Source organism: Balaenoptera physalus, assembly GCF_965194825.1.
Source record: "Balaenoptera physalus genome assembly, chromosome: 1".
NCBI lineage: Eukaryota > Metazoa > Chordata > Mammalia > Artiodactyla > Balaenopteridae > Balaenoptera > Balaenoptera physalus.
Genome location: NC_138882.1, coordinates 187910589 through 187920850, shown reverse-complemented (window position 1 = coordinate 187920850; position 10262 = coordinate 187910589). Strand labels below are relative to the sequence as shown.

General features: G+C 41.6%; 1 protein-coding gene across 3 annotated transcripts; it reads left to right on the top strand.

Annotated features, from left to right (window-relative positions):
* Nucleotides 1–337: 337 nt before the first annotated feature.
* TARDBP (TAR DNA binding protein) lies at nt 338–9462 on the top strand. Of its 3 annotated transcripts, XM_082414157.1 has the most exons (7): nt 338–482; nt 1473–1724; nt 3596–3759; nt 4382–4522; nt 6980–7150; nt 7538–7664; nt 8678–9462. In XM_082414157.1, exons 2-7 carry the CDS (start codon nt 1487–1489, stop codon nt 8743–8745), a joined length of 909 nt encoding a protein of 302 aa, XP_082270283.1. In that variant the 5' UTR covers nt 338–482; nt 1473–1486; the 3' UTR covers nt 8746–9462. The 3 variants fall into 3 exon arrangements, with proteins under 3 accessions (XP_082270283.1, XP_082270281.1, XP_082270282.1); XM_082414155.1 differs by having other exon boundaries at nt 7538–9462; XM_082414156.1 differs by having other exon boundaries at nt 373–482; nt 1477–1724; nt 7538–9462.
* The last annotated feature ends 800 nt before the right edge of the window (nt 9463–10262 follow it).

Genomic DNA, 10262 nt, shown 5'->3' with positions numbered 1-10262 from the left:
CCGCCCCAACCCGGCGCCCCGCCCCCACCTCGTCCCGCCCCGCCCCCGCCCGGTCCGGCCCAGCCCCTGAGCTAGTCTCGCGCACTTTAAAAGTGCGCGAGCTCCGGCCGAGACCCAGGGCCGGCGGCTGGTCGGGCGAAGCCATGTGTTATGTTACATGAGGGGAGCTAAAAGCCTACGCCTCCACATTTTTTTCCATTTTTAGCTTTTCAGGCCCAGGTTCTGGTCCCCTTTTAGCCTTAAAATCCTCCGCCTACGGTCAGACTCCGAGAAGGGCGTCTGACTCTCTGGGGAAAGGGTCGTTATGTCTCTGTGCGGCGGCCTCCCCCTCTGGACGGGAAACCGGTGGGAGAGGACGACGGCCGGAGGGGGGAGGAGGCGGCCCTAGCGCCATTTTGTGGGAGCGAAGTGGTTGCTGGGCTGGTCTTGGATTCCTCGCTGCTTCAGTGTCCCTGTCGGGCTTCCTAGCAGCGGCCTAGCGGGTGAGTCGCGGACGCTTCTCACGGAGGACGCCCTGTGTGCCTCGGCTCACGCAGTGGGGCGGCCCCCGCCCCGGGAAAGGAGCCGTGGGGCCGGGCCTGCCTCATTCTGCCCGAGCGGGCTCGCGTGGGAGCGACGTTAGGGCCTGGCGCGGGGTGGCAGCCGGCGCCGAATCAGGGACGCTGGGCCCGCGGAGCCGTGCAGCCCGAGGCAGAGGTTTGGTCTGGTTTCCGGGCCCGGGCACTGTTTTGTGCCTTTGTACTTTGCACCAGGACAGCGTTTAGGCCTGGTGCCCCAGCGGTCCCACCCCGGCCGCGCTTAAAAACTCCTCCCACGGTTGTCACGCACTGGCTTCTGGGAGGTGGCGGCCCGCGTCGCGAAGGACCTGTCGCCGCTGTCGTTGCGGCTCAAGTTTGGAGAGCCCCCAGAATCCCCAGATTTGGAACAGGGAGGCACTTTCCCCTTGTTCTCTTCATCTCGTTCACTGCTCCTAGTTAGTCTTCAAGGCTCAGTTTCTGCATCGCTTTCTTAGGGAAATCCACTTTGACGTTCCCCTCACACACATCTCAACCAGTTTAGTTTCTTCCCAGTCGCCAAGACTACTCCTTTCCAGTAGCATAATCACGATTGTAATAAAATAATTACTTGCTTGCTTTCTTTCTCCTGCTCATCTCCCCCTTTGCAACCAGCATGCCAGCTGGGACTGTGGTTTCACACACAGTTAATAGTTGCAGCACCTGATGGATAGTAGGCACTCATCAAATAATGAATGAATGAACTAGCAAGGCATTACATTTTAATAGGAATAGTTATCCTTGCCTGTACCACCTCATTTTTCAGTGGTAACCAACACCTCTAAAAATCCAAACACCGAGAATTTTTCTGGAAGTCAGAACAATGACATGGTAGTGGTATTAGTCAGCTGGGATAATTACTTTGACACAATTACTTTGACACAAGTGTTGGTCATTCGTATCTCTTTTCCATTTAAGCAAGACAAGCAAAGATGTCCGAATATATTCGGGTAACCGAAGATGAGAACGACGAGCCCATTGAAATACCATCAGAAGACGATGGGACAGTGCTGCTGTCCACAGTTACAGCCCAGTTTCCAGGGGCGTGTGGGCTTCGCTACAGGAATCCAGTGTCTCAGTGTATGAGAGGGGTCCGTCTGGTAGAAGGCATTCTGCACGCCCCTGATGCTGGCTGGGGGAACCTGGTGTATGTTGTCAACTATCCCAAAGGTTTGTTGCCATTTGGTTTTGCAGTGATGCTAAAGTACAGGTTTGTGTCTCGTTCTGAGTCATAGGTCATGGCCTCTTCATGGTGAACCGTCTCCTGTAGCCCAAGTATTTCTTTAAACGTTACCGTCAGACAAGTTTGAAAGACCACTAGTTTAAATTAGTGAAAATTGGAAATTACAGGACATTTTTTAAAAACTGTGTGTTTAAACAATTATCTGGATTAACGTTGCTGAGCTAATGCGAAATTTAAGGAATTAAGAACGCTGTGCATTTGTATCAGTCTGTTGTAAACAGATTTTTCTGAAGTGCCTCAGTATTTTGGTTTGGTCTTTGTTCTTGCAGGCTTACATCATTCATCCAGCTAATCTTTTTTTTTTCCTCCTTAAATGAACATCAGTTGCAGTAGCCCAAATCTTGAATTAGTGCAGTCGTAATTATAATTTTGGGTTCTGGTCTTATTCTCACTGCCCCTTATCAATGATGTTTTTAATCTAAAAGGAAACATGAAGATGTAGAAGTGAGCCAAGGAAATGAGTACATTTTAGCAGTAGGAGTGTGCTAGTTGGTAGATCTGTCTGTTACTTTTACTGTAACGTAATATTGCAACAAAGTCATATTATTTGGTCAGTATTTAAGACGTTGCATCAAGAATTTTTTTATATATCAAGAAAATTCTTAATAGCATCAACTTGATTTTTTTTTTTAGTATGTAGTTTCTTGATCCATTGGCTGTAGATTAATATTTACCCAAACTTAAAATGTCATTTATATAGTAATGTGTCGATGTATGTTCATGATTGTAACAAACGTACCAACCTGGTGGGGGATGTTGATGCTGGGGGGGCTCTGCAGGTGTGGGGAGCGGGGTTATATGGGAAGTCTCTACCTTCCTCAGTTTTGCTGTGAACCTGATAGTACTCCAAAAAATGGTCTGTATGTCTGAATGTCATTTAGTTCCTCTTCCAAATACTGATTTTTTAAAATAACCTTAGGTTTTTTTTTTTTTCTAATTAATTTATTTTTATTTATTTATTTTTGGCTGCATTGGGTCTTCGTTGCTGCGCACGGGCTTCCTCTAGTTGTGGCGAGCGGGGGCTACTCTTCGTTGCAGTGCGCGGGCTTCTCATTGCGGTGGCTTCTGTTGTTGCGGAGCATGGGCTCGAGGCGCGTGGGCTTCAGTAGTTGTGACACGCGGGCTCTAGAGCACAGGCTCAGTAGTTGTGGCGCACGGGCTTAGTTGCTCTGTGGCATGTGGGATCTTCCCGGACCAGGGCTCGAACCCATGTCCCCTGCATTGGCAGGCGGATTCTTAACCACTGCACCACCAGAGAAGTCCAGGTTTCTTTTGTATTACAAAAGTAACGTGAGTTCATTGTTGAAAGTTTAGAAACGAAACAAAAAGAAAGAAAATTGAAATCACCCTTAAATCCATAGCTGGAGATAAAAGTTGCGAATTTTTTAGTAGTCTTCAGGTTATAGGCCTTAAAATAATCAAGCAAATATAGTTAATAGGCACAAAGATAGTATCACAGTTATTCAACCTGTTTTTTTCCCTTCCTTAATGTATTTTAAAGTGAAAGTGAAGTAACTTTTGTTTTGATACACCTTTTGAGAGGGGAGAACGTACAATTGTAATCTTGAGACATTATGGAACCAGAGGTTGGAATCCCTGGATTGGCTCCAGAAAAGCACCTTAGCCACTTATTCAATTCTTATTCTGTCTGTGAGAGCTAACATCACTCTTTGGCAAAAGTTTCCAGCGTCTTAACTGTTCTGAGAATGTTTTTGCTTCTCATTTCTAGATGAAGAGGGTGTGTGTTTTACGAAGTGTTAAATGAAAGTTCTGAAAGGTTTCTGCTCATTTTGTTTAGATAACAAAAGGAAAATGGATGAAACAGATGCTTCATCAGCAGTGAAAGTGAAAAGAGCAGTCCAGAAAACATCTGATTTAATAGTGTTGGGTCTCCCATGGAAAACAACTGAACAGGATCTAAAAGAATATTTTAGTACCTTTGGAGAAGTTCTTATGGTTCAGGTAAACTTTGATTTCATTTAACAGTTTTTCAGTGAATGAGCACCCAGAATTCCTGTTGTTTTAGTGACGCTGCCTTTCATGTCAGTAGATGATATATTTTTTTTATAAGTTTTCTTTCTTTATTTTTTTAAAATAAATTTATTAATTTATTTATTTTTGGCTGCGTTGGGTCTTCTTTGCTGCATGCGGGCTTTCTCTAGTTGCGGCGAGCAGGGGCTACTCTTCATTGCGGTGCACAGGCTTCTCACTGTGGTGGCTTCTCTTGTTGCGGAGCATGGGCTCTGGGTGCACTGGCTTCAGTAGTTGTGGCACATGGGCTCAGTAGTTGTGGCTCGTGGGCTCTAGAACGCAGGCTCAGAAGTTGTGGCACACGGGATTAGTTGCTCCGCGGCATGTGGGATGTTCCTCGAGCAGGTCTCGAACCCATGTCCCCTGCATTGGCAGGCGGATTCCTAACCACTGCGCCACCAGGGAAGTCCCGATGATATTTTTAATATTTGTTATGTGTGTACGTAAGGGGCGCTGAAAAGAAATTTGGTTTATACTATTTCCCTTCACGTATGTATTCTGAGTTGGTTATGTGTGTGTATGGTCTTAGTAAATTTAAGTGATTTTTTTCTAGGTCAAGAAAGATATTAAAACTGGTCATTCAAAAGGATTTGGCTTTGTTCGTTTTACGGAATATGAAACACAGGTGAAAGTAATGTCACAGCGACATATGATAGATGGACGATGGTGTGACTGTAAACTTCCAAATTCTAAGGTACTTTGCTCTTTTTTTTCCTCTGCTTTGGCCATTTTTGCTGACAGACTTACTTAGAAGACACTGTAAAATAAAACATTACAGTTGGAAGATGTAGTGGCAGGGTGTGTTCTTGAAATCTTTTGCCTTGTTAAAGTCTCAGGACCTTAATGCATGCTGAATATTTTATATGTTTGTTTGAAGTATTTAGTTCATTGCTCCTCCAAACTAAAACGTTGTTCGTTTTGTTCTTCCTTTTCTCTTGTTATTTTTAGTGATTTAACAATTTCTTCCATAGTTACATGTTAATAAAGGCAATGAGAATATGTTGATCTTTTTAAAAAGCCTGACTTGTTCCAAGCAAGCAAGACTTGCTTATTTGGAACATTATCATCTTTGCCAAGACATTTCTCGATCATCAACTTTCCTTAATCCAAATATACTTTCATCAAAGTATAAGACACTGATGAAAGAAATTAAAGATGATACAAACAGATGGAGAGATATACCATGTTCTTGGATTGGAAGAATCAACATTGTGAAAATGACTATGCTACCCAAAGCAATCTACAGATTCAGTGCAATCCCTATCAAACTGCCAATGGCATTATTCATAGGACTAGAACAAAAAATTTCACAATTTATATGGAAACACAAAAGACCCCGAATAGCCAAAGCAATCCTGAGAAAGAAAAACGGAGCTGGAGGAATCAGGCTCCCAGACTTCAGAGTATACTACAAAGCTACAGTAATCAAGACAGTATGGTACTGGCACAAAACCAGAAATATAGATCAGTGGAACAGGATAGAAAGCCCAGAGATAAACCCACGCACCTATGGTCACCTTATCTTTGACAAAGGAGGCAAGAATATACAATGGAGAAAAGACAGCTTCTTCAATAAGTGGTGCTGGGAAAACTGGACAGCTACATGTAAAAGAATGAAATTAGAACACTCCCTAATACCATACACAAAAATAAACTCAGAATGGATTAAAGACCTAAACATAAGGCCAGAAACTATAAAACTCTTAGAGGAAAACATAGGCAGAACACTCTATGACATAAATCACAGCAAGATCCTTTTTGACCCACTTCCTAGAGAAATGGAAATAAAAACAAAAATGAACAAATGGGACCTAATGAAACTTAAAAGCTTTCGCACAGCAAAGGAAACCATAAACAAGACGAAAAGACAACCCTCAGAATGGGAGAAAATATTTTCAAATGAAGCAACTGACAAAGGATTAATCTCTAAAATTTACAAGCAGCTCATGCAGCTCAATATCAAAACAACAACCCAATCCAAAAATGGGCAGAAGACCTAAATAGACACATCTCCAAAGAAGATGTACAGATTGCCAACAAACACACGAAATGATGCTCAACATCCCTAATCATTAGAGAAATGCAAATCAAAACTACAATGAGATATCATCTCACACCGGTCAGAATGGTCATCATCAAAAAATCTACAAACAATAAATGCTAGAGAGGGTGTGGAGAAAAGGGAACCCTCTTGCACTGTTGGTGGGAATGTAAATTTATACAGCCACTGTGGAGAACAGTATGGAGGTTCCTTAAAAAACTAAAAATAAAACTACCATACCACCCAGCAATCCCACTACTGGGCATATACCCTGAGAAAACCATAATTCAAAAAGAGTCATGTACCACAACGTTCATCGCATTTACAGTAGCCAGGACATGGAAGCAACCTAAGTGTCCATCGACAGATGAATGGATAAAGAAGATGTGGCACATATATACATTGGAATATTACTCAGCCATAAAAAGAAACGAAATTGAGTTATTTGTAGTGAGGTGGATGGACCTAGAGTCTGTCATACAGAGTGAAGTAAGTCAGAAAGAGAAAAACAACCGTATGCTAACACATATACATGGAATCTTAAAAAAAAAAAGAAGTGCTGAAGAACCTAGGGGGAGGACAGGAATAAAGACGTAGACGTAGAGAATGGACTTGAGGACATGGGGAGGAGGAAGGGTAAGCTGGGATGAAGTGAGAGAGTGAGAAGGACATATATACACTACCAAAGGTAAAATAGATAGGTAGTGGGAAGCAGCCGCATAGCACAGGGAGATCAGCTCGGTGCTTTGTGACCACCTAGAGGGGTGGGATAGGGAGGGTGGGAGGGAGACGCAGGAGGGAGGAGATATGGGGATGTATGTATATGTATGGCTGATTCACTTTGTTATACAGCAGAAACTAACACACCATTGTAGAGCAATTATAGTCCAATAAAGATGTTAAAATATATATTTTTATCAACTTTAAAACTTTATTCTTCATTGAAGTCTTACAAGAAGAAGTGCTAATGCAAAAAGTAAGAATGTACCTACTTTTTAATGACTCACCTAATATAAGAGGCAGATAGGTTGTATTACATCCTCTACCATAATGCTGTTTTCATTGCTCATAAAATATTTCTGATGGTTTTCTTCCTTTCAATTTGACCAGCAAAGCCCAGATGAGCCTTTGAGAAGCAGAAAGGTGTTTGTTGGGCGTTGTACGGAAGACATGACTGCTGATGAGTTGCGGCAGTTTTTTTGCCAGTATGGAGAAGTGGTAGATGTCTTCATTCCCAAACCCTTCAGGGCTTTTGCCTTTGTTACGTTTGCAGATGATCAGGTATTTTCTCTTAATAATTTTGTCCCAGCTAATTAGGTAATTTCTGTTGAACTTTGCCCTTCCAGCTAATTGCCACCCTTAGCTAAGCTCTCTGACCTTGTACGCTGTGTGGTATATGGGCCTAAACATTTGTGATGAACCCCTTAGATACTTCTTTAGTACGTGAGGTTTAAGTGGGGATGTTACATGTCCTTTGAAAATGAACTAAAAAATCCCTGCTGCCATTACTAAAGCTAAAGGCTATTTTATGGTTTTAAATGAAGTAAGTGTTCATTGCTTATTTTTTCTCCAGTTTAGATGATGGCTTGAAGTCTAAGTTTTATTGCTACTTTGATGTATGAGTCAGTGGTTTAATCTCCTTTATTTACATCCCTTATTTTTTTGTAGGTTGCCCAATCTCTTTGTGGAGAGGACTTGATCATTAAAGGAATCAGCGTACATATATCCAATGCTGAACCTAAACACAATAGCAATAGACAGTTAGAAAGAAGTGGAAGATTTGGTGGTAATCCAGGTGGCTTTGGGAATCAGGGTGGATTTGGTAACAGTAGAGGGGGTGGAGCTGGGTTGGGAAACAATCAAGGTAGTAATATGGGCGGAGGGATGAACTTTGGTGCTTTTAGCATTAATCCAGCAATGATGGCTGCAGCCCAGGCAGCTCTGCAGAGCAGCTGGGGTATGATGGGCATGTTAGCCAGTCAGCAGAACCAGTCAGGCCCATCGGGTAATAACCAAAGCCAAGGCAACATGCAGAGGGAGCCAAATCAGGCTTTTGGTTCTGGAAATAACTCTTATACTGGTTCTAATTCAGGTGCAGCAATTGGTTGGGGATCAGCATCAAATGCAGGGTCAGGCAGTGGTTTTAATGGAGGCTTTGGCTCAAGTATGGATTCTAAATCTTCTGGCTGGGGAATGTAGACATTGGGTTATCGTTAGTTGGTATAAACTGGTGGGAATTCAGATTTTTCTAAACTCATGGTAAGTATATTGTAAAATACGTATGTACTAAGAATTTTCAAAATTGGTTCAGTGTGGAGTATATTCAGCAGTATTTTTGACATTTTTCTTTAGAAAAAGAGGAAGAGCTAAAGGAATTTTATAAGTTTTGTTACATAAAGGGTTGAAATATTGAGTGTTTGAAAGTGAACTGCTGTTTGCCTGATTGGTAAACCAACACACTACAATTGATATCAAAAGGTTTCTCCTGTAATATTTTATCCCTGGACTTGTCAAGTGAATTCTTTGCATGTTCAAAATGGAAACCATTGGTTAGAACTACATTCTTTTCTCCTTGTTTTAATTTGAACCCCACCATATGGATTTTTTCCTTAGGAAAATCTTTTTGGAGATCATGGTGTCACAGTGTTTGGTTCTTTTGTTTTTTGTTTTTGTTTTTTAACACTTGTCTCCCTTCATATACAAAAGTACAATATGAAGCCTTCATTTAATCTCTGCAGTTCATCTCATTTCAAATGTTTATGGAAGAAGCACTTCATTGAAAGTAGTGCTGTAAATATTCTGCCATAGGAATACTTCTGTCTACATGCTTTCTCATTCAAGAATTCGTCATCACGCTGCACAGGCTGTGTCTTTGACGGTGGGTGTCCCATTTTTATCCGCTACTCTTTATTTCATGGAGTCGTATCAACGCTATGAACGCAAGGCTGTGATATGGAACCAGAAGGCTGTTTGAACTTTTGAACCTTGTGTGGGATTGATGGTGGTGCCGAGGCATGAAAGGCTAGTATGAGCGAGAAAAGGAGAGAGCGCGTGCAGAGACTTGGTGGTGCATAATGGATATTTTTTAACTTGGAGAGATGTGTCTCTCAATCCCTGTGGCTTTGGTGAGAGAGTGTGCAGAGAGCAATGATAGCAAATAACGTACGAATGTTTTTTGCATTCAAAGGACATCCACATCTGTTGGAAGACTTGAAGTGAGTTTTGTTCTTAGATAACCCACGTTAGCTGAATGTGTTAAGTGAAACGATACTTGTATTTCCCCTACCCCTTTGTCAACTGCTGTGAATGCCGTATGGTGTGTGTTCTCTTCTGTTACTGATCTGTAAGTGTGGTAATGTGAACTGAAGCTGATGGGTTGAGAACATGGACTGAGCTTGTGGTGTGCTTTGCCAGGAGTACTTGGAAGCAGAGTTCACCAGTGAGCTCGGGGTGTCTCAAAATAGGGTGGAAGTCCTAATGTCTGTTAGCTGCCCATAAGAATGCTGTCTGCTGCAGTTCCGTGTCCTGTGCTTGGATGCTTTTTATAAGAGTTGTCAATGTTGGAAATTCTTAAATAAAACTGATTTAAATAATATGTGTCTTTGTTTTGCAGCCCTGAATGCAAAGAATTCATAGCAGTTAATTCCCCTTTTTTGACCCTTTTGAGATGGAACTTTCATAAAGTTTCTTGGCAGTAGTTTATTTTGCTTCAAATAAACTTATTTGAAAAGTTGTCTCAAGTCAAATGGATTCATCACCTGTCATGCATTGACACCTGATACCCAGACTTAATTGCTATTTGTTCTTGCATTGTCCAAAGTGAAAAGTTTTTTTTTTTTCTTTTTAAATCTAGTTTTTAATAAGTCTGGGTGACCGCACCTAAAATGGTAAGCAGTACCCTCCAGCTTTTTCTTAGTGCCTCTGTGCATTTGGGTGATGTTCTATTTACATGACCTGTTATAAATCTCCATTGGGAAATCATGCCTTCTAAAAATATTCTTATTTGGAGGAGTGGACAGAACAATGTTAATTATTTTAAAATGCTTTGTAGCAAAGCCTATCAATTGAAGGGAATATCAGCACCTTTCTAGTTGGGGATTTGAAAAGTGGAATTAATTGCAATAGGGATAAAGTAGAAGAAACCACAAATTATCTTGTGCCTGAAATCCATTAAGAAGCCTGATAGCTTTAAGAACTAGCAGGGTGGGTTGTCTGTCTGTGGAAGTGTTAAGTGAAATGGGCTTTGTCTTCCAAAAGTGGGGAAATAGAGTAATGTTGAATAAAATTGCTGATAAAACTCAGATTAGACTCTCACGGTGCATTGTTAAGTATGTAAAAGCAATAATATATTCTCTATTGTACTTAAAATGTAACTACTATGAGAGTTGAGCTC